At 45.9% G+C, this 25,115-nt stretch overlaps 1 protein-coding gene across 3 annotated transcripts in view; it reads right to left on the bottom strand.

Annotated features, from left to right (window-relative positions):
• AGRN (agrin) overlaps positions 1–25,115 on the bottom strand; it is a 263,655-nt gene that overhangs the window by 217,432 nt on the left and 21,108 nt on the right. For all 3 annotated transcript variants that reach the window (XM_061602122.1, XM_061602120.1, XM_061602121.1), the window contains one exon: positions 13,301–13,562. In XM_061602122.1, the coding sequence (XP_061458106.1) occupies positions 13,301–13,487 (187 nt within the window). In that variant the 5' untranslated portion in view covers positions 13,488–13,562. The remainder of the gene's footprint in view (positions 1–13,300; positions 13,563–25,115) is intronic.

Genomic DNA, 25,115 nt, shown 5'->3' with positions numbered 1-25,115 from the left:
TTGGTAGGAGGGGGGAGGACACAGCTCAGTGGCAGAGCACCTGCCTTGCACACAGGAGGTCCCCAGTTCAATCTCCAGGTAGTGCTAGGGAATGTTGTGATGCGTCCTTCCCTGGCTCTCCCTGTCAGGTTCCTACCTGCGCGTGGTTACTGCCTGTCTCTAGGCACCACCAGGGACTCCACCAGTCCGGACCGCACTCTCTTATGGTTTACCTATCCGCTCTAGCACAGATCTCAACAGATCCCCCTGCTAGGCAACCCCCAGTAACGTCCCAATACTAGTATTCCTAGAGACTCTGAATACTGGTATTGTTATTCTCTTCACCGCTGCCACCATTTGTTACAGTTCCCCTTCAGCCTTGGTCATTACCTTACCCTCCCTTCTGGTCTGTGAAACCCCAGCCAAGGATCAGGCCTTTGGTAAACCAAATTAAGTATTTATTACAGATAACAAAGCTAACAAGATTAACAAGATTTCTTCTTAAGGCACATAAGCATATGGTTTTACTCAATACTAATCCGAACTCCACCTCCCTCCTGGTAAACAACTCTCTAAACCCCACCAAGCAATCCACTCTTTCTCTTCTCCCCCCTATTCCACTCTCACTCTTCCTTTTATACATTCAGCCATTTTAAACACTCAGCCAATCATCTCGCATTCTACTGCCCATTCACTCCCCCTCTTTCACTCCACTTACCATGTATCTTCTAAAACAACAACACTTACCATATATACATTAATATAGGAACATCACAAATGTCTCCTGCCTAAAACCTCAGAGGGACGCTGCCAGTCAGTGTAGACAATCCTGAGCTACAAGGACCAATTGTCTGACTAGGTGTAAAGCAGTAAATGACCCGGGCTTGAGAGACAGCACCTCCCACTACATCTTTTGCCCTGGGGTAGACATTTTTTAAAAACGGTTGAGTTTTCTCCAATAGCTTTGGACTGGTTCCTAACTCAGGGGGCCAAAAGGTGCAGCAGGCATCCAAAAGGCGTTAAAGACGCCAAGCGACTCAAAAATCACCTCCCGGCTGGCACGGAGGAGCAACACTGGGCAAAGCCTCCAACTCCACACTTGCCGCTACATGAAATAAAATCAGCTGCAAAGCAAAGAGGCAGCGCTACAGCCAGTCCTCTGGATCACTTAAGCTAATTAACATCCTCTGCACACAAGAAAAGCACAGGAAAGATAGACTAATATTAGACAGGAATTCATTTACAGCATGACAGCAAGTCCTGTAGGAATACAGAGAGCCTGCAGGGCTGTAGAATGGAGAGACCAATGAAGGACCCTCGAAGCAGAGGGCGTAAGACTAGCCAGGCATTACCAACCACCTACTTGTACAATATTTTGGGGAAGTGGTGTTGGGCCAGTTACACACACAGCCCACACACACACACAGTATCACCTATCCCAGAGTTATTTCAAGCATGAGAGGAGCAAGAACCACAAACATCCTGAATTTCTTTAAAAGGCAGAATATCCCCCAAATTTCCCAAAATCAAAACCAGAGACAGGTGATTTACCAGAGATAGTAATCAGACAATATACACTCTTCCTACTAAACTGGAACATTTGGAGCATAGGGCACTGTTGTGCCTCCTTCTGTGGATATGTAAACTCTGTGGGATAGGGACATGTCTTTGGATATACTAATCCACACCATCTACATTGCTGGTGCAAGAAGAACAAATGAGCCACCACCCACCAGCAGCACTGAAGCCTAGAAGAGATAGAACTATAGAGTTGGAAAGGACCTCAGAGGTCATCCAGACCAACCCTCTGCTCAAGGCAGAATGTGCCATGTATGCTACACCTGCAATATCCCTGACAAATAGCAACCCACTCTCTGCTTAAATACCTCCAGCAAAGGAGAAGCAGACCTTTTCCCTGTTGCTGGAAGAGCTCTCACCATTAGGAACTTTCCCTAATATTCACCCAAAATCCACTCCCCTGCAATTTCCACCCAACGGTCCTAATAAAGGTTTGGAAACTGTCAAGAGTGACACCTTGAATGAGTTAATCTTAATGAGAAATTAATACTCTTGACCCTTGGCCATCTGTATCACATGGTGACATTAAGAACGTAGAACTTTCTCTAGGAAAGAATAAGGCATGATCAGAAGACACAATTTCTCCTGACCATTTCCTGACCTTGATCAGCAGGTGTCTATTTCTCTCTCAAGGGTTTTCACAGGGGAAAAAAATCCTGTTCATTCTAACTGGGTGTTTTCCCCAAGGGCTGAGGTTCAAGTTATCATCATCCCTATTGACAAGATGAAAAATAAAAGCCAACCCTGCAATTATCACCCCATGACTGTGATGAATATCATTGCTAAAAAGTCTATGCAAAACTTGTGTTACATAGATTGAGAAATAGCTGACATGGTTCCTGCAGAGCTCATGTTCAGATTTTGCTAGATTTTTTAGTCTGGGGGGGGTTGAGTTTTTGGGGAGAGGAAGAGAAAGATGGAAACATTTCTTGAATAGGAAGGGAGGGAAGGAAGGTGTGTGTGTGTGTGTGTGTTTAACTGACTTTGTCGTTTCGCCTCAAAAGAACCTGCTCAGGGAATGAACCAAATTGGGCATCAATAATTGAAGCGTCTGGAATCGTATTTCCTCGCTAACCAAACAGCTGAAGAGGCAAATGCATGTAAAAATTAAAGAGAGGCAATTTTGTTGAGTGGGGAAAGGAAAGTATGAGGTGCCAACCGCAACAGATCCAACAAGGCAACAGGCTCTGTGGGAAAAGGCCGCTGTGGAAATGACCATACCGATGCACTCACGTGAGGAGGCCCTCACCTCAAACCTGTTCCTTGGTATCCCTGGGAGTCATCTTGAAGGAATCTGGGGTTTTTAAACATATACAAACACACAGAACATTTGATAAACAAGCCAAAATTGAACTTGCACTTCAGGGCAAGGTTGTGAGGGAAACAGCAAGCCCAGGCAGGCTCTGCTAACGTGCCTCGCTTCTCCATGGACTTCCGGCCAGCACTTCACGGTAGAGGTAAGAGGGCGATGCAGGGCAGAGATGGAAGTGGAGGAGGAAAAGAAATCTTCGGCCAAATGTCTTGCTACAGCCACAGGAATACAAAGCTCCAAAGATTCCAGGGGTGCATGCACCAAGGGCTGCATCCAGTGCCACTCCTACTCAGAGTAGACCCAATGAAATTCACATACCAGCGTTTGTTTATTATTTATTTATTAGGTTTCTATCACACACCTGCCTCCAAAGGAGGCCAGGGTAGCAAGTTAGTCATGTCCACTGACTTCAATGGGCCTACCCTGAGTAAGACCAGCGGGGGATCCAACTCCAAATTAGAATTCATCAGAAAAAGTGTGGCTTAGGGCTCGAATGACAGCAGTGCTCTCTCTTCCGCTCCAGATGCAGAATCTGCACAGGACAAGCTAGGAAGGTCGTGTTGTCCTTGCTTTGGGGGTAGGGTTATGGAGTCGGAGTCGTGGAGTCGGAAGCAATTTTGGGTGGAGTCGGAGTCGAAGTCGGTAGAAATGTACCAACTCCGACTCAGGCTTCAAAATAAAAACTTTCATAGGAATTTAGGAAAGTTTTCTTGTTCAGAAATTTTAATCAAATAAATATATTTTATATTCTATCAATCTAGCCTGATGATTCACGTGGTGGTGATGAAATGCCTTGTGCTACCATTTTACTACATTAAATTTGTTATTACTAGTTAATATACATTTGCCATTTATGAAGGAGTCGGAGTCGGACAGTAGAAAAATAGAGGAGTCGGAGTCGAAGGTTTGGAGTACTGACTCCACAGCCCTGTTTGGGGGTATGGTCATGTTGTCCCATGCTGGCTGGGGCTGTAGTCCAAAACATCTGGAGGGCACCAGGTTGGGGAAGGCTGCATTAAGCCAGAAATCCTTTTTTTGGAGGGCCCCCACACACAAAAAAGTTGAGATTCCAAAGGAGAACCAGATGCTGCCAAGGTCTTCCATAGCGACCCTGCGGCCCCAATGAAGCCAATTGTTAACATTTCATGTTTCTTCTCAAAACAGAAGTAGTTCGTGGGCTGGTGGCCAAAACTGCCTGACAAACTGCTGCAAAGCAGGAACGTGGGGGATGGGGATCAGAAGAGATGGAAACAGAGGAGTTTAAAAGAGAAGACGACGACTTCTGGGTCATTAACCAGAGAAGTCTTTGGAGATGATCCCACACGGGGGAAGAAAATAAAATTCCATGTGCGGCAAAACGCAAAAGGCAGACAAACTTCCTCCTATGGAAGATTAAAACGAAACCTCTCTGTCTCCCACACACACACACATCCAACTGTGGTTCCCATTTTGCCGTCACCGCATGTGGTCATGATGGCCACTGAGCCTACTATGACATCCACACCATACACTTAAAGCACAGTAATACCACTTGAGACGGTCATGGTGTCCCCCAAAGAATCCTGGGAACTGTAGTCTGTTAAGGGTGCCCTTCAGACTGTTCCGTTGGGAACAGAACTGGGCCCCCATCTGCATTGTCCATTTAAAGTAGTGTCATACCACTTCTTGCCCCCGCCCCAGAAAAAAGAATCCTAGGAAGTGTAGTTTGTGAAGGGTGCTGAGAGGTGTTAGGGAGACCCCCTATTCCCCTCACAGCACTATAATTCTCAGGGTTCCCTGGGAAGAATTGATTGTTAAACCACTCTGAGAGTTGCGGCTCTGGAGGGGAATAGGGGTCTCCAAACAACTCCCATTACACCTAAACTACAGTTCAAGATTATTTGGGGGATGCCGTGACTGTTTAAAGTGATATAATAGTGCTTTAAATGAGCACTGCAGATGTGGCCTTAGACAGGCATTACAATGAAGTAGCACCACTTCAGAGACTGCAGGGGTGACAGATCATGCATTTTGAGTGCTCTCACATGTAAAATAAATAAATAAATCCCTGTAAGTAAATTCAAGTGTATCAGGGAGACAGATACTAGCCTCACCCACTCACTGCCATACTGATAGTTTACTGTACTTTGTTTTGGTATTGGCCTAACACAGGTGTGAGGAACCTTTGGCCTTCCAGATGTTGCTAAACTACAACCCCCATCAGCCCTAGCAGGTATGGTCAATAGCCGAGGATGATGGGAATTGTAGTGCAGCAACATCTGGAGGGTCAAAAGTTCCCCACATCAGGTCTAGCGTAAGGGACAATACAGTTGGAAAGCAAATCTTGGCCTATTCTGCAAGAAAGCCAATGTGCATTTTTCCAAATAGAAGGAGGACGTTTCATTTAGACCAGGTGCGGGGAACCTTTGGCCCTCCAGCTGCCGCTGAACTACAACTCCCATCGGCCCTGAACACTGGCCATGCTTGCTGGGGCTGATGGGAGTCGGAGTTCAGCAACTGGAAGGCCAAAGGCTCCCTACGCCTGATTTAGACTGATACTCAACATTTGGGGAACAGCATCCTTACAGGCAGGACTCCAGTCGCCTCCACAGATATTTATACCCCCATCCCAACAACTTCCACAACCCAAAATCTTGCACAGCAGGAGAATTTCACAGCTGTTGGGGCAACTTTCTCAGCCTCTTGATGGATGCCCGTTCGCACCAAAAAGGGCAACAAAAAGCCACATTTTTAAGAAAACAAAGACTCAAAACAAAACAAAACTCTCTGCTAAAAACCAATGAAGGATTAAGAGAGAAAAGAGGGACTCCTTCCAGAGACAGCAGTAATGTGCCGAGAGCTAGGAGCCTGGGAAATAACCGCACCCCGGATTTACCATCCACTGGCCTGCATGCCAGCAATTTCCTTGCTGGGAGCCACCCTCCGGGAGATTCCTACAAGCTCTTTTAAGGAGTCTGAAAAGGGAATTTTGCACGGGCCTGGTTTATAAGAAAAAACCCTCTCAGTATTAAGAGATCCCGTGTGAGGGAAACAAAGAAAGGAAAGAAAGAGGCAGGAAGAGCAAATTAGAAAGTGGGAACACAACGCAACGCACCACACAGAAGAGTTCTAGGACAGCCTTCCTCAAACGGGTGCCCTCCACATGTTTTGCACTACAGCTCCCATCAGCCCCAGCCAGCACAGGTGAGGAAGGCTGTTCTAACAGAGCCAGAGGGATAGGATGGCTATGATGTTATGCAAGAGGGTTGGGTATAAATACTTTTATAAATAAAATACCAAAAACCCCAATGGCCACAAGGATCCATGGGCAAGCCTCAGCCTGTCATAATCTCTCAGCCTGACCTACCTTGCAGAGTTGTTAGGAGCACAGAATGACCCCATGTTTTAGCCTCCTTAGAAGCTGCGTGAGATAAAGTAACACTGTTATCTTTTCGGCGCCAGGTCAAGACTTTCCTCTTCTCCCAGGCATTTTAGCATGTGTTTTAAATTGTATATTTGTTTTAATGTTTTTGATTGCTGTAAACTGCCCAGAGAGCTTCGGCTATGGGGCGGTATACAAGTGCAATAAATAAATAACACAGAAGTTCGTGAGTCAAAGTCTCCTCCTCACAAAACGGTGGTAAAAAAAACATTAAAAATTAAATCAATTCCGTTTCTTGCAAAAAAAAAAAAAAAGCACAGGAACCACACTTAAACCCCAGCAGAAATAATTGGTTCCAATGGGCAAAAATCTAAAAGATTTAGTAGAATAAAGAGCTCTTCACTTGACACCAGAAGGTTCTTAATGTAGGCAGCACCAGGAAAATCAGGCTTGGAAAGGCATTCCATAAATCAGGGTGCCACCTCCAAAAATGTGCTCTCCTTCAGCAACCAGCCACCCTGTGTCTTTGGGACCCTCTAACGAAGATCTCACATTCCAGGCACGTATATACTGAAGGAGGCAGTATTTCAAATAACTTGGGCCCAAGAGGTCTAGGCCTGAAATGGATTAGCAGCGATCAGAACAGAGGCTTTGCTTCTCCCAAATATATGAACTGCACATGATCAGAACCCCCAAAGCTTATAAATCCAATTTGTATGGAAGCTGGCTAGCTCTTCCTGTTCCACAAGCGTTACGGTTGCAACACTTAGCCAGTCAGTTGGATTGGTAAATCTAAAAAGGTTTTTAAAATAGACCTTTAAAAAAATAGCGACATGGAAATGGACTGCCTTCAGGTCGATTCCGACTTATGGCAACCCTATGAATAGGGTTTTCACGGTAAGCAGTATTCAGAGGGGGTTACCATTGCCTTCCTCTGAGGCTGAGAGGAAATGACTGGCCTCTCCCAAGGTCATCCAATGAGCTTCATAGCTGTGTGGGTATTCAAACCCTCCCAGGTCGAAGTTCAACCCTCTAACCACTACATCACACTTGTTCTCAAAAAAAAATAGTAACATTAATTAAATCAGGCAACAGTGTTTAATTTTCAAAAAAGTGTTAAGTACCTAGAGATAGATTGCAGATAGCATTTAGAAGAGGCATCCTCACACATACACAGAGTAATACCTCTTCTAAGAGACAGGCTACTGCAACACACAGAAAGAGGTGCTCTTTGCTTCAACACTATAATTTTATTGAGATGCGAGACTATTCAGATTTAATCAATGCATTGATTAAAACTCATCAAGGTCAATCACCTAAGATTTCTTTGATCTGGTTGACAGCCCTACACAAGATGGATCACCTAAGATTTCTTTTGATTAAGTCATCAGCCCTCGAAAGATCAATCAGCTAAGATTTCTTTTGATGAGATTATCAGCCCTACACAGAGATCTTCTTTTGGTGTTAAGATGTTCAAATAAGGTGACCCTACATTTCCAAACAGATGTTAGTCCAGTAACAGTGAGCAATCTATAAAACCAAGGTTTTAACAGGAACTATGCAGATTGGATTATAAACCAAATGGCATTGCAAATTGAAGTTATTCCCCAAACCTCCTCTCCCCTATAAGTAGTAATATCTGGAAGCTTGCTCCTAATCATGCGGAAGGGCAGAGATTCTAATTTAAATGGGGTATAATTTTATTGATTAGATTTATATCCCGCCCTTCCTCCCAGTAGGAGCCCAGGGCAGCAAACAAAACATTCTAAATCATCATAAAAACAGACTTTAAAATATATTAAAACATCCTCAAAAACATATTAAAACAAACCATCTTTAAAAACATCTTTTAAAAAAAGCTTTTAAAACATATTAAAAAGCAATTCCAACACAGATGCAGGCTGGTCTCTATTTAAAAGGCTTGTTGAAAGGGGAAGGTCTTCCGTAGGCGCCGAAAAGACAACAGAGATGGCATGGAGACCCTGAAGGAAATCTAGTCCATCCTGCTGTTCAATGCAGGATATCCAGAGCTGGGACTACCCCAAAGGAGGGCTGTCCAGCCTCTGTCTGAAGGAAGAAACCATCACCACCTCTATAGGGAATTGGTTCCATTGCCAAACTGCTGAGATTTCTCCTAGTGCTCAACTGAAATCTAATTGTCAACCCACGGTTTGAAGTTGGCTCGTTTCAAACAAATCATAGTTAACGATTAACCGCAGACAGTCAAGTTCATATGACACAACAAACCACAGCTAATCAGAAACAGAAATTTCTGAGGGCATCTGCACAGCTACGCTGGAAAGGGAGGAGGGAGCACAAAAGCCTAGGACAGACTTATTTTCATGACAATAAACTATGGCTTACCACAAAACAGGCTTGTTCCCCTCACTGTAAACCATGGTCTACCACAGAACAGGCTTGTTCCCATCACAATAAACCATAATTTACTATGATGTCTGAATGAAGCCAAGATTAGGAAAGGGGGATCAGGATTAATTTAGAAGATTAGAAGGCCTAACACAGATAGATGCTGGAGTTGTAATGCTACAAATGCCTCGTTGAAACATATGATGCAAGCCTGTCCAGTTATATCTTCTTTTTGGTCTGACAGTGTTGTTCATATCAGTTTTGCACTAGCAAAATCCTTGATATTTGCAGATGTTCATGTATTTTTACATTATATTCCTGTAACATGGGAAGTAACAGCAGGACAACGCAAGTGGATTTTGTGAGTTCTTAAGCTGGTATAGCACAGTGGGGAGGAGAGCCTGGCTGGGAGTCCAGAGTCTGAGTTCAAATCCCCGCTCGTGTCTCCTGGGTGTCAAGGGCCAGCTAAAGATCACCCAACAGGGAGTGGCTCAGGCGTTACGCGCCCTGCCACCTGTGCAGCTGTGGGCAAGCTGCATAGTCCCAAGCTGGCAGTTGCAGACAAGGAAGGGGCTGGCTGGTGCAACTGTGGCAAGCTGAGCAGGCCCTCGCCAGCTGGGGAGGACTAGCCTCAGAGGGAGGCAATGGTAAACCCCCTCTGAATACCGCTTACCATGAAATCCTATTCATAGTGTAGCCATAAATCAGGATCAACTTGAAGGCAGTCCATTTCCATGTTATGGTCCCAAAAATATTTGTACCTTGAGCCTGAAAGAATAAACACTCACTGCCTATTATGCAATGGTCTGAGGACCTCACCACCCTGGTAATGTTTGAGCATATTCCTTATAAACGTGTGGATACCTGTCTGGGCATTTGGATAGCTTATATCAATTCCTATGTTTAAATTAAGATGGATATAGTGATGGTTATTGTATTCTCAAAGTGAGCTGATGGGTGCAGGGCTTTCTCTTTCACTTCCCCCCTTCTCTGTTTTTCTTTTTCTTTGTTAAATTTGTTATTACTAAATAAATAAAAATAATAGGAGGGGAGAGTGGGTTATCCCAAATCTGTTGCCTGCCCTGGATTACTCCAGCCAGTCCCCAGCTCCACAGCCCAATCCTTGATTAAGTTTCTTGGTGGCTAACTAGCAACTCTAAACGTCAGTGATCAGGCTTGACAGATGCCTGATCCCAAGGACTACAAGGCTCTCTGGCTGGGTTCAAGGTCCAGATGACTAAGGGAGCAAACATTTCGGCTGAGTCAGTTGCACAGGAATGAACAGAGATCTGAGGAATGCCAACGTTTCTCCCTTACAAAATGCATTTCCCCCCTTTTTCTTATCTCCAGTTCCTTCCACTCAGAAACATCAACTTGAAGTCAGCCTCTCCTGCGCTGTACACAATTTTCTTTGCACCCAACAATCAGAAAGTAAGAGACAACACCCATCCTAACAGGGGAAATAAGTGAAGGATTAGTCAAGTAAGGTGTGGAGAGAGACCTTTCACATGAGGAAAGGTCAGGATGAGGCGAGAGAGATACAGGCCATTAGAAATCTCTGCTCTGGAACAAAGAGCCACCCGTTCAAGGTGCAAACACATATACCAAATTTCTAATAACTTCAGGGACCATCTGTTCCCATAACAACTACATTGAGAAAATCGTATCTTGTCTTAAGAAGCCAAGATGGAATGAACAAGCCAGGGGCACATATCTTGTGCCCAGACAGGCACACCACAATTATCCCCAGATGTATTCAATCAACCATAGTTTCCCAGTTCAGATGTAACAAGAAACAAGGGTTATTAGGTTCAGACCAAGACAGGATCATTTAAAAAAATAATTTGTAGTTGGTTTAAGAGTATGGACCCAGTAATCCTAGTTTCCCAGTTGGGGTGGAACAGGAAACTGTGGCTAACTGAAGACGTCCTGCCTTACCGCAACACCTTTTGCTCTGCCCAATCCCCACCCCAATCTCTGCTCAAAAGAAAACAGCTGAATTAGGTAAGAGCAAAGGGAAGCCCTTGATAGGGGAGATTTGGCTCCTGGTCCCTTTGGTTACCTGGCCTGCATTTTAAAAAGATTCAAATGCCAGTATTGGCATTTTCCTCTCCCCTCTTCCTCCCCCTTACCTTTTGTGCCGGCCTTTCAGATTGTAAGCCTACAGGCAGGAAAGCGTCTTCTTTTAATTGTAAAGTTAATTTTTTACCATTGACATTTTTAGCATTGCAAGCTGCATTTGCCCAGGAAAGCAGCACAGAAATATTTCTAAAGTAAAATAAATTGATTGTATGTAAGCCACTCGGGGAATTCTTGCAGGAGAAGAGAGGGGTAAAAATGCTCTAAATGGTAATAATACTTAGAAGTTCACTTCAGCTTGGGAGGCCCTAACAAGAGAGGAGCTGGGGGTGGGAGAAGACTAGCTGGAATGTTTATCTGCTAGCTCAAGTGGGATTCCAGCAACCTTCTGTTATTATTTGTTCACCTGCTCCTTGGGTAGAATTTGTGAGCTCTGCTTGAGCTCCGAGAGGTGGATTTGTTTGCAAAAAAACCCACACAAAAATCAATGCAGCCTTCGGGCAGAAACATAAAGGCAGATTAGTTTTAAAAACGCAAACCAACATGTTCTTAAGCCACACTGAATTAATCACGGATCATACTTTGTGAAGGCGGGGGACTCCTACCTGTAAGAACATTAGAGGTGCCTACCAGATTGGGCGAAAAGGTTTGCCTAAACCAGCATTCTGTTTCCAGCAGGGGCTGGCCAGTTACTGGAAGAGAAACTGACAAAGGCAAGTCTTTCTCCACTTTTTACTCCTCTCCCTGTAAGCAAGTGTTATTCAGAGGTACATTGCCTCTGAATATGGAAGTTCCATATAACTATCACGGCTGTCGAAGCCTAAGCTCCATATTGGAAGGTAATCGTCACCACCCCCTAGCCAGTTCTCTGCTTCCCCAATGAAAATTCCAAACCACAGAGAAAAGTCCAACAAACAAAAAACTCATTTGCTGATGCTGCTTTCAGACAGTTTGCCAATCCATCAAAAGATTTAGGGCTCACAAAGCAAACCCCAGCCAACAGATGCAAGTAACAAAGCACTAACTCTTCCCCCTCACCCCAAACTTAGCACACCTGATATTAGACCCACAATTCAACACGCCTGATTTACAGAAAGCCCCAGCCAGATTTCCTACATATAGAAAGCTAGCTCATCAGGGAAAACAATGGCTTCAGCCCGGATATTCTAGTTTTCTACAAGCAGGAATCTTTATTTTTGGTATGAAGAAATATTCCATTGTGCCACTAGCAGTCTGAAGTGATATGACCCAGACCTACATTGACCACCTTAGCTGATGTTTGCAAGAACTGCAACCATGTCAACAAAGACTTCGTGCTTTTGACCCCAATAATGTCATGTAAAATGTTTTTCCTACCATTCAGCCTACCTCACAGGGTTGTTGAGAGGCTGAAAAATCATGAGTGATTAAAAATAAAGACTTAATGAGTCACATTTTCTGCACTAACAGCATTAAAGCTCCCAAGAAAAGGCTGGATGCAAATATAAAAAGCAACTGATAATCAAGTTTGGAAATTTGAAGCCACGTGTACAAAACTGCAAACCTTCCAAGTTTTAGAATCTTTCTGGAAAAAAACAAGCTCCTGAGGAAGGAAAGTATTTCCGAAACACATAGAGCACTACAATAAATTTTACTCTGCACCAGAGCTTGCCTCTCTTTTTTGTCTCCAGTTTAGTGCTTGTTCCCTTTTGCTCCTGAAAAGGAACAACACCTTATTGTTGCTGAAGCTCACTGTTAACAACACCACAGCCAACACCATAATAGGGCTATGAGCATATACCACAGCAGCACAAAATGGGGGTACCAAGTGCAAAATATTCAGCTGCCTAGCATTCTCATCTTTTTAAAGTACAAACACCAAGTTTCTAGCCCTTAATAACGGCAAAGTTGTGCTTTAGAGCACATGGGTGACATCTGGCGAGATCTCAGGAGCCAGAGAGATGGCTGAATGAGATTTCGGGGGGTGGGGGGTCAATGCCCAGCATAGTTTCCCTCGCCCCTTGTAATAAACAATACAAAGCAACAAAGATTGCGGAACCAAAGCAGGACACAGATAAGAAAGCGCACCCATTTGCTTGAGGGACACACAGTCATGCAGTGGCAAATTCAGAAATGCAGGGTCCCTTCATGATAGTCATACCAGGTCCCTTCACAGCCATGCCCCCTTTTCCCTTGTCCCTTGCTCTCTGTGCTGTCTCCGAGTCCACACTCCACTACAACAGATGTCCCCAAGAGTCAATCAAGCATGGAAGGGGAGGCTGTGTGTTAGCCACTGAGAAGAGTCTTCTCATTGGCTGACTTGCCTCTTCACTCTGATTGGTTTCAATCAACACAAAAGGAAAAAGGACTCTTCTCAGTGGCTAACATCTTCCCTTTTAATGAAGATTCACTTATACAGGGACCCTGCTCCCAAAAAGGCAAGGGGCCTGCAACCCCCACCACATAAACCATCCCAGACAACTACATCCCTGGGTATACAAGGTTGCAGAGTTTGGGTTTGCAGAGGAGATTTGTCCAAAGGTATCAAAACTTCCAGTAAACTCCTACCTAGCCATGTTGTGCATGAGAGACAAGTAGAACTCAGTCCACCTGAACCAAAGTCTGAAGGCAACACCCAGACTTACCTTCCACGCAGTGTTCCACCTCTTCCAAATTGCGCAGAGTAATCCGCATGAGACTTGAGTTGAGCATCAATTCGTTCTTGTGAGCAGGCCACATATAGTGCGGGGCAGGGTTGACAAAGAAAATCCGGGTGTCCCCCGTAGATACCTGGTTGTCACAGATCAGGGGGTCCCCAAATCCCCCAATCATGACTTTGTTTCCGCCTTCCAGGAGGATCTCATGAGTCACCACCTCTTTGCCCTTCAAATACCTCCAGACCCTCACCTGGAGAAAGACAAAGGAGACAGGACATTAAAAGAATGCCTTCCCCAGTATCAATCACCTCAGTCCCCACAATCAGGAGAGGAGGCCCTGTTGGTTGTGGCACCATTGGGGGCTGCCCAGTTGGTTGTGACCTATGACCAACAGGGCCTTCTCGGGGGTGGTCCCCCATTTGTGGAATGCCCTCTCTAGTAAGGTGCATCAGTCTCCCTCATTATTAAATTTTAGGATAAATTTAAATACGTTCCTGTTTACCCTGGCATCTGATGATTGATGGTATTTTGGAGCACACTGAACTGCTCCTATCTCCCACAAGTCCCAGTTCCCTATAAGGCTGGTCACCACTGTTGGTCCATCTGGCTCAGCACGGTCTACCCTGACTGGCAGCAACTCTCCAGTGTTTCAGGCAGGAGACATTCCCAGTCATACCGGGAACTGCCTGGGGATGAAACCAAGGATCTTCTGCATGCAAAGCAGACGCTCTGTCACTGAGCTATGGCCCTTTAAGGACATACCACCTGACAAAGGTTGGCCACTGCTGAAGTATTAATACTTTTAAAGCCCATGGCTTCCCCCAAAGAATTCTGGGAACTGTCATTTACTCCTTGCAGAGCGACAGTTCCCAGCACCCTTAACAAACTACAGGTCCCAGGTGCATATAGAGGTATCTCACTTCAAAGAGCTTTCAGTCTTTGGGGAGGGATAAACAGGAACAAAATGCAGTTATCTTGGCTTTGGTTCATTAGAAGGGCATCTTGTTTCATTCCCCATCCTTAAGCACACAACTTCCCTGAAAGAATCCTGGGACCTGTAGTTTGTTAAGGGTGCTGGGAACTGTAGCTCTGCGAGGGGTAAATGACAGTTCCCAGAATTCTTTGGGGGAATCCATGTGCTTTAAAAGGATGGTGTGCATGTACCCCTATGGTTTACCCCTCACAGAACTACAATCCCTAGCACCCATAACAAACTACAGTTCCCAGGATTCTTTGGGGAGGGTAGTCACGTGCTTTATTATCATCATTGATTTTATTTATGAATTTCTTCCCACGAGGCATCCTGAAGCGATTTACAATATCATCACATATATAAAAACAGTTCAAAGGATTGCATAAAAAACAATGATAAATATAAAAACAGTTTAAATCAACAACAGATACATAGAATCATTTCAGATCCAAGACATAAATCAACTGGGGCAAAGATTTTACAAGGCTTGTTGACAGAGGAATGTCTTTAGCAGGCGTTAAATGACTTTTGATGCTTTAAATGCACATTAAATGTCCTTTAAATGTATAGGGCAGATGTGACCTTGGTCTGACTGAGAGGGGGTCCTGTGATACCAGGAAATCAGGGAGGAGTGGATTTCAACACTCATCTCCTTTCCTTGCTGACAGTGGTGGCTTGTGCCCATCGGGATTGGTGGGGGGGATGCAGGCAGCCCAAACAGCAAATACAGCCAGAGCCAATGAAAAGCAGAGTCAACTCATTCTAGTTTGTCCCCATCCTCCTCCTCCTCTCTGCTGAGTTCTACAAGAGCAACATTTGAGACTAAAGAGGAGGAGGAAGCTGACAGCTAATGCCACCTCCTGCTTTTAAGTCAGGTGGCAGGCAGGTCAAGGGCTGGCTGAGGGCATACTATGATCGGTGGGGCAATGCCCCAATTGCCCTAACAGCCCAGCCTCCAACTGCTTCCTGATTTTAAAAAAAAAGCTTTACCCCCTTTTGCAGTGGCAGCCAACTTGAAAATCCCACCTGCAGCCTCGCTTTCCTAGTGCAAACATGGCTTTTTCCATGAACCGGCAGGCTGCCAGCAAAAGGAACCATCACAGACCATAGCTTGCTGTTTGCAGATATCCCCCTTCCCTTCCACATTTCAACACTGGCAAAGGTGTGCGATTGCCTACCAATTATCTGGGGCGAGACCTGCTGCCTCCGACAGGGAACAGAGAAGAGGATCACGTAATCAACACACCAAAGCTCAGGTGAAGAGGAGCCACTTGAAGCCGCAGAGTTAAGGAATGCAGCTCTTCCCCGCAGGGAACAGCTCCAGTTTCAAAACAGTGCCAAAGGAGGCACAAAAAGCCTTCAGCGCCAGCTGTTTGCCAAGGTGCGCCCTGCAGGTACACTTTACCCCAGATTCAAGTTGAGGCAGAGGAGAGGGAAAAAAGCCACAGGATGAGCCCCACCCGCTTCCTTTGCAGAAGCAGCAGGAGGAAAAAAAGGGATGGCAACAATTGCAGGGCTGGGCAAAGAGCTCCAGCGCATGGACAAAGGAGGCACCTGGGTGCAGTATAGCGATTGGCTGCACACGGGCAAAGGAACAGAGGAAGCTGACTTGTACCGAATCCGATCACTGCTCCATCTCACTCAGTATTGTCTACACTGACTGGCAGCTGCATTCCAGGGTTTCAGGCAGGAGACGTTCCCAGCCGTACCTGGAGACGCCACTGGGGATCGAAACTGGGACTTTCTGCATGCCAAGCAGATGCTCTACTGTTGAGCTATGGCGCTCCCTTAAGACTGCTGTGGGGAACCTCTGGCCCTCCAGATGTTGCTGAACTACAACTCCCATCCTCCCTGGCCATGCTTGCTAGGGCTGACGGGAGTCATGGTTCTGGAAGGCCAAAGGGTCCCCACACCTGTTTGAGAACCCTTTTCAAACAACCCAGATCCCTACCTCTGACATAGAGGGACCTTTTCTTTTTAATTTTTGGTATGAAGACGCTTCCAGCATCTGCAGGGAAAGGGTGCTGGATCTCAATCAGCAAGGAGTGCTTTCAAGCCGCTCATGCATAGGAGGAAAGGAAGGGATGGGACTGGAAGGCCATACATCAGCAGGCCTGCTCAGGAGACACCAAACTCATCAAGGGCAATTAAGGAACCTCACACAGTGAGCAACCAGGCCCGTTAAGCATTCCTTTTTTAAAAAAAAACTGAAGGAAGAGACGAGAGGAGATCAAGCCTGGGAGATAACAGTGACATTAAACCCTTTCCAGGAACAGAAGTGTTGTTTAGAGCGATTTATAAGGACAAGGAGAGGACAGGCCATTGGGGGGGGGGTGCTTTTACAAAATACCTTACATTTAAATTACAGCTGAAGGCATTAACGGGCACATCCAATCAATTAGCTGAGGATGGAGAATTCCTGTTAAGCATGTGCGTGGGGCTAATTGGCCTACCCCCTCCCCAACAAAAATGGAGCTCTGTTTTTTAAGGAAACAAGGGTCAAGACCAGTGGTGGCAAATTCAGAAGTGCAGGGTACCTTCATGATAGTGACAGACATGCCCCCTACCCCCTTTTTTTTGCTGCGGGCTTGAGAATGAGATCCTTGGTAATGCCTTCTCCCACAACAACGGATGCCCCTAGGAGCCAAAAAGCATGAAAGAGGAGAGTGTTAACTATTGAGAAGAGTCTTCTCAGTGGCTGACTCACCTCCTTTCACTCTGATCGGCTCCAATCAGCAGGAAAGGACAAAGAAGCATGTTAGAAGACTCTTGTTGGTGGCTAACACACTCCCCTTTCATGCTGATTGGGTCATAGAATGCTGGAGACACAGCCCCTGCTCCCAAAGTAGTAAGGGGTCTAAGACCCCCTGAGACATTGGATGACTACACCCCTGGTCAAAACCCATTGTTTTTTGCCTACATACCCTCCCCCACCCCACCCTCACTCCCATGGGACTGCTGTGATGTCTCGGAATCTGCACCAATACTCCAGTTGCTCAGAGGGGGAAAACCAATGAAAGCCAATAGGCAAAAAAACCTGCCTAAGGACAGGGGAGACTGTGTGCTGTTGGCAGGGAAGGAGCATAACCAGTCCTGCTGTTAGGCAGAGTGAAGCAACTGCCTCAGGCAGCACTTGTCAGAGGGAAACAGTAGCAGTCCTCCAGCTGTTCCCACTGACCAACGCCCACTCCCATCTGTTGGGAGATCAGAGCCACAGCTTTCCGAGGCTGTCCCACTGGGGCAAATGGGGTAATGCCCCACCAACCTGAGTCTGCCCCAAGCCACACCCAACCTGCCTGCCTTCTTACTTACAACCAATCAGGGGATAGCTCTGCCAATCCTTGGCACTGACTCCACCTACTGACTGGGCTCCCTGCCTTCCGCCCCACCAGTCCCAGTGATCACCAGCTACCACTGCTGAGGTGCAATAGACAACTCTGTCTCCATGCCAGTTTCACAGTAAAGATTCAATGGCCAGTGCAGTCAGCTTCTGAACGTGGAAAGGGAGGACACACCATCTGTAAGTATTAAAAAAGTGATGGCCACTATCTTGGGAAGTTTAAAAAGAGGCAGAGAACGGACGGGGAATCAGACAAATTCAAAGAAGACAAGTCTAACACAATAAGCATTGGATCTGTGGAACCTCCATGTGCAGTAGCAATTCGTGGAGGATGAGGCTATGTTCTCCCTCCACTGCTGGAGGCAGGATGCCTCTGAATACCAGTTGCTGGGAAACACAAGTGAAGAGTGCTGTTCTGCTCAGGTCTTCACTGCGGGCTTCCCATTGTGGCATCTAGTTGGCCACTGAGAACAGGACGCTAGACTAGATGGGCCACTGGCCTGATCCAGCCGGCTGTTCTTATGTTAGGTTCTTTGGCTTAGTGGCAGAGAGCTTCCTTTGCAAGTAGGAGGTCCCAAGCTCAACCCCCTGGCACCTCCAGGTAGGGCTGGGAAAGATTCTCTGCCTACCAGTCATTATACTAAACTAGATCGACGGCTGGCCTACACAACGATGAGCTCCAGTTCGGTATAAGGCAGCTTCCTGCGTGCCTGGGAAAGAGCGCCACGACCCTGGTAAAGTTAAGAGGCACACCCTTCCCCAACCACCTCCAAAACATCCACACTGGGAAAGAGCCCTGCGTAACTCAAAAGCTCACATGCAACATTCTGTGCTGAATCAAGCCTGAGCAGAAAGAAAAAACGAAAACAAAGCTGATCTGCTCAAGCATTTGTCCACCGCTTCTGAGTCAGAGGAGCAGACAATAAACCCGGGTCGGTAGCGAAAAAGCACAAAGGGACACCCCCTTGATGCTCTGTGCTTAGTCACTCCATCCAACAAAGGGGAAGGGAGATTAGCAAGTCTCCATCTCACGTCTGCCTTCTGTCCTTCCTCTCTTTTTTTCCCCCTTCTCAATTCTTAATCAGCTGGCAGGGAAATTGATGGCTCGAAGCGATCTGCAACTGTTCAGACAGCATTAGCTCCAATTTCTTTCATCGGCCTCTATCTTGCTTAACTCTGTGCGTATCAAAGGCTTCAGCCTGAGAAGGGTAGAATTTAACCAGCAGAGATGGAGAAGTTCAGCGTAATACATCTTTTTAGGGACCAGTTCAACAAACAGACCACCCAGTCCTCACTAAAACATTCCCAACTGGGGGGAATGCAAAAATTGGGGGGGCACCATCACACCATGAACCATGAACCAGCCCAGGCATTGCAACACCCTGAACAGGTTAAAATCTAGGCTCTTGTATCCAAGCGGTTATTCATCTCCCAGATATCAACATATGAAAATTAGGTACAAATTGGTGATGAAAGATTTTTGCTTATTCAATCAACACGTTCATGTTATACATTGCACACCTGTGCTGCAAACTGCCCCAGTCTTCCCTTGCGTGAAGAACCAGTTTATCACCAGTATAGGCCAGATCCAAAATACAAACAACAACTGCTAGATGTGATCCTGTTTCGAGGCTGTTTTGGGAGCTCCCTTTCCTTCCACCTTTCTACCAAAGTGCTCAGGATGGCATAGATAGATTCTTCACCTTCTCCTATCCACCAAATGACCCTACAAGGTAGCTTAGGGGCAGGATGCAACTATACCTTACAACTCCAATGCAGGGATCCCCAAGCTGATGCTTGCTTCATAACACTAGTGTGGCGAGGACAGGCATTGGCAGCAGTAGGGTTTAACTCAGGGGTGGGGGATCCAGTGGCCCTCCAGATGGTGTTGAACTACAACTCCCATCGACCCTGAACATTGGCCATGCTTGCTGGGGCTGATAGGAGCTGCATTTCGGCAATATTGTTGTTCACACACTGGTAACCTCCAGGCTGGATTACTGTAACGCGCTCTATGTGGGACTGCCCTTGAGGTTGGTCCGGAAACTGCAGCTGGTGCAAAATGTGGCGGCGAGACTGCTCAATGGGGCAGGGTATTGCCAACATGTCACTCCACTGCTGAAATAATTGCACTGGCTGCCCATTTGCTACCGGGCCAAGTTCAAGGTTCTAGTTTTGGTGTACAAAGCCCTATACAGCTCGGGACCAGGATACCTGACCATCTTATCCATTATATACCCAGTAGATCACTGCACTCTGCAGGTGAGGGCCTTCTGCAGATACATCTTATCAGGAGGTTCATTCCGCACAACATAGGAAATGGACCTTTAGTGTGGCGGCATCTACCCTGTTGAACTCCCTCCCCTTAAATATTAGATAGGTGCCATCTCTGTTATATTTTCGGCACCTATTGAAGACCTTCCTCTTTCAACAAGCCTTTTAAGTAGAGACCTATCCCAGTCGGTTTCTGTGTTGGAATTGCTTTTTAACATGTTTTTAAACCTTTTTTAAAAAACAATATGTTTTTTAACCTTTTTTAAGATGTTTTCAAAGCTTTTTAAAAAAATGTTTTTAAAGTTGTTTTGTTTTAATGTATTTTAAAGTCTGTTTTTATGATGTTTTAAAGTGTTTTTAGTGCTTTTGTTTGCCGCCCTGGGCTCCTGCTGGGAGGAAGGGTGGGATAGAAATCTAAATAATAAATAAATTAAATAAATAAATATCTAGAGGGGCAAAAGTCCCCCACCTTTGTTAAACCTTTTCCCCCATTGGTAAATACAACCTCCCCCAGGCCATTTTTAAACCATTCCCCACCCCGTAATCCTGCTTTGGGAGCAAGCATATGCCCAGCTTATTGAGGAAGTATTCTGCAGGGGAGAATGAGCAGCAGCGTGAAAAGAGTGAATACCTCCCCTACCCACCCATTTTCCATTTAAAAACACACGTACACACACCCCTCTCCCTCTCAATATTTGAGGAATACACACTTGCTCAGAGACAGAAGCTCCAAGGGGATTTATACTCAGTTCTTCCTGGTTCAGTCTGCATTGGGGAAGGGGGGAAAGGCAAGGGGGGGTGCACAGGCCGCATATGAGTCTGCCTGCTGACATCAGACAAGGACCTTCACTGTCTGCTTTTCAGCACCTGCTTAAAACATTTCTGTTTAGGCAAGTCTACCCAGACACATAGATGTTGCTGTGCTTTAATATTTTTAGTTTACTGCTCTCTGAATTTTTAAAGATGTTTTTAATTGCCTGCTTTTATTGATAGTTTTAATGTTTCTTGTAAACACTTAGAGGGTTGTTTCTTTAACAATCAAGCAGTTTATAAATTTTGCTAAATACATAAAAATAACCCACTACAGCCCACAGGCCCACTGGTTTGTCTACCACATCACAATGGCTGTTATGCACACCCATTACGGATTTTGACTTCCCCTCCTGTTGCAAAAACCTCTGCACCACAACACAAGCTGGTTTTGACATACACTGCAATTTCAAAAATGATTTGGTAGAAAAGAGACCGAAAAGCCTCCCCTCATCTCCTTGAGGTGTGCAGAACCAGCTGAGCAATCATCGCTACCCCTCACCAGCAATAATTCCTGCAAACGCCATTGTACTGTGTGCGCATGTGTTTTTCCTCCCTCCCGTCTCCCACACTTTGAAGGAACAGCTACCATGCAAGTGTGGAATCTGCTCAGTTCACACATGTGGAAGCTTCTCTGCACAAGCCCAGGGAAGAACCAGGCAGCTCAATTTAGAGAAAAATGCTTCTTTAAAAAAACAGAACCTCCACATTCAGATGCAGTGTACCTTTTGAGCTCTAGATTGTGGGGACAGAGAACAGGGGAATAGCTATTTCCATCATGTTCTGATTATGAGCTTCCCAGGGGCATCTGAAGGGTTGCTGTCAGAAATAGGATGCTGAACAAGATAGACCCCTGAAACAGAAAGGCAGTTCTTGTGTTTTAGGAGTGTTTGAACACTAGGAAATGAGGTGACTTAGAAGCCCACCCCACTGAGTTCAATGAGACCAGAATGATCAAGGGGATTGAGCAACTCCCCTATGAGGAAACATTGCAGCATTTGGGGCTGGTTGGCTTATTTATTTATTTATACCCCGCCCTTCCTCCCGGCAGGAGCCCAGGGCAGCAAACAAAAGCACTAAAAACTTTAAAACATAAAAACAAACCTTAAAACACATTTTTAGTTTAGAGAAAAAGCAAATCAGAGGTGACATGACAGCAGTATATAAAATTATGCATGGCATGGAGAAAGTGGATAAAGAAAACTTTTTCTCCCTCTCTCACAACACTGAAATTCGTATTATGAATGAAGCGGAACGTTGGAAGATTCAGGACAGACCAAAGAAAGGACTTCTGCACACAGCACATAGTTAAACTATGGAATTAACATCCCACAGCCGGATGGTTTGAAAAGAGGATTACACAAATTCATGGAGGAAGGGCTATAAACAGCCACTAGCTATGCTCTGTCTCCATAGACAGAGGCACTAAATACTTACCTGTTGCAGGAAACAACAGGAGAGGAGAGCGTTCTTGTGCTCAGGCCTTCCTTGTGGGCTTCCCACAGGCATCTGGTTGGCTACTGTGAGAACAGGATGCTGGACTACACAGCCATTGGCCTGACCCAGCAGGGCTCTTATGTTCTTACTCACCATTACATTCAGGATGCGTTGGATGGAACACAGGCAGCCGCCTAAGGCCACTTCTCCAACTAGCTCAGTAGTGTACACTGACCGGCAGCAGCTCTCCAGCATCTCAGGCAGACATCTTTCCCTTTCCATGCAACCTGGCCCCTCAAACTGGAGAGGCACGCAGTGGAGTCCTTCTGCATGCAAAGATGCCCTTCTCTTAAGATGCAGACACATAGGAAGCTGCCTTGTACCAAGTCAGACCAATATCGCCCAATACTGTCTACACTAACCAGCAGTAGCTCTCCAGAATGTCAGGCAGGGATCCTTCCCAGCCCTACCTGGAGATGCCATTGGGGACTGAACCCGGGGCCTTCTGCATGCAAAGCAGGCGCTCTGCCACTGAGCCACGGCTCTTTGAAATCACCCCTTCCAGATTCTCCTTTGCGATGCCAGGAAATGTGAAGAGCCTGTGCCTCTGAGCCCACGAGGAATACCATCCCTTCATCACTGGAGTCACCACAATCTTGCCCTGGACCCCCAAGCTCCACCTGGAGATGACAGGAACAGAACCGCAGACCTTCTGCACGCAAAGCAAGCCCTCGACCACAGACCTTACAGCCCCGCCCAAGAATAGCAGTGTCAGTTTCATAAGCCCAAGGCTTCCATTCCCTTGCATCAGGCACGGCTAACCTGCTTTGGACCACGGGATATGTTCGCCTGTGGGGGGGGGTGCATGCCAATAGTGGGCATGGACATCCCCCACTCTCACATGCAAGCAGAGGGCTCCCAGAAAAAAAACAGAAAAATTCAGGGGAAGGATGGGTTACTCTTCTCCCATTTCCCCGGGGGAAAAAACAGAAAAATTGGAGAAAAACGGGGGGGGGGCACAGTTTCTCCCCCATTTTTCTGGTTTTTGTTCTAGGCCTTCACATCTGTTTGTATCAATGCTTTAACAGTGGGAACGATCGCCAGTCCCTACAGAATCTGCATTAAAAGTACCCCTTAAGCAAAAGTTAAAGTCGCTGTTCCTTAAATTAAATTATCCCTCAGTGCACTTTGATCATTATGGATGATAGCTTGGTTAAAATATTTTTTATAAAACAGAAAAGGAAGCTGCGTTGGCACAAAAGAAAAGAAAAACCCAAAATCCACAGCTAGGCAATGAGTAGCTGGGGTGGGGGAATGTCACTATGGTTGATAATGGAATCAGGGAGCGACAGACTTTTCCAATTGACGCAGAAGTCTTGCAGAGGTGATGCAACCCCATCACACTGCAGTTCCAACTCGCAATCACTCAAGCTTGTTAGAATGCCCCACCCTATTTACCAATATGTTGAAAAGGGGTGAGGAAGGGGACCACTCTTTAAACCCACTCTGACTGCCAAATATCAAGCAACTATGATCTCAGGGACAGACCTTTTAAACTCTGACACAGAGATGGGGAACCTGTGGCCCCCCAGATATTATAGGACTACAGCTCCCATCCTCCTTGACCTTTGGCCATGCTGGCCCCCGGGGCTGATGGGCGTTGGAGTCCAACAACATCTGGAGGGTCATAAGTTTCCCATCCCTGCCCTGAAAAGATGTCTCTCTTGGATCTGGGAGGAGTTTGTCGTTGTTTTAAGTTAGGAATATAGGAAGCTGCCTTGTACAGAGTCACCAGCAGTCCATCTAGCTCAATATTATCTACACTGATTGGCACCGGCTCTCCAGGGTTTCATGCAGGAACTCTCTCTCAGCTCTACCTAGAGATGCCAGGGGTTGAACTTGGGACCTTCTGCACACAAGGCAGATTCTCTGCCACTGAGCTACGGCCCTTCCCCATTAACACATCTGCCACACCAAAATTCAGTGTCTCACTAAACAGTTAAACCGCTGATGCTTTTCCGCTCCACATACCCAGCTATGGTCACACGCATACCGCACACTTAAAGTGCATTGCTTCACCAAAAGAATCCTGGGAATTGTAGTTTGTTAAAGGTGCTGGGAGTTGTAGCTGCGTGAGAGGTAAACTACAGTCTCCTGGATTCTTGGGAGGAAGCCATGTGCTTTAAAGGTGCATTAAATCTAAGGCGCGGATATGACCTTCATCGTCCCATATACAGAGGATGGTGTATTGGAGGGGAGCCTGCAGCCCTTCGGATGTTGCTGGACCACAACTCCCATCATTCCTGACCATTGGCCATGCTATCTGGGGCCGATGGGATCTGGAGTCCAAGAACATATAGAGGGTCACAGGTTTCCCACCAGTCCATCTAACCAGCCCTTTCTGTTCCCCAAAACAAAATTATTTATTCCCAGCTCCAGAACGGCCTGTGCAGGTCCTACTAACCTCAATTACCCTGGCACGCTTAAAAATAAGCACAAGACCTTCCAGCAGTTAACAAGGATTTCTTTTCAAGACCAAACATGAACTGCTAGAGAAGTGCATACCTTACAGCAGTGGGGATATCTGCAGCGATATTCAGCAGCGAGCAAAGCGGCTTAAATTTTGCAGAACGTATTTACAGCATGAAACCCAGACAGCATCCAAACAGAATTCATCCAATCGGTGTGACCCTTTTTCTTCCTCTCAAAATTTCTTTCCTGTCAGAATTCACACTGCAAGCATGTTGGGGCCTAGGCCTTCCTGCGTTAATCTTACTCTATAAAAAGCTCCATGCATACTAATGCTGCAATGTAAATAAGAGGTTGTCAACAACCATGCCAAGTTGGCCATTCATTTTTCTTTTTTAATCAAACAGGTTTTGCAGAAGAGATAAATCTGTAGCTAGAAGATGGCTTTAGAGTTGTGCAACAGACAGGTCGAAAAAACTCCAAAAACCAAGCTTATGGAA

The sequence above is a fragment of the Rhineura floridana genome, chromosome 18 (genome assembly GCF_030035675.1).
Source record: "Rhineura floridana isolate rRhiFlo1 chromosome 18, rRhiFlo1.hap2, whole genome shotgun sequence".
In the NCBI taxonomy this organism is placed as follows: Eukaryota; Metazoa; Chordata; class Lepidosauria; order Squamata; family Rhineuridae; genus Rhineura; species Rhineura floridana.
The sequence above is the reverse complement of the archived record's forward strand: the minus strand, read 5'-3'. Positions and strand labels throughout refer to the sequence as shown.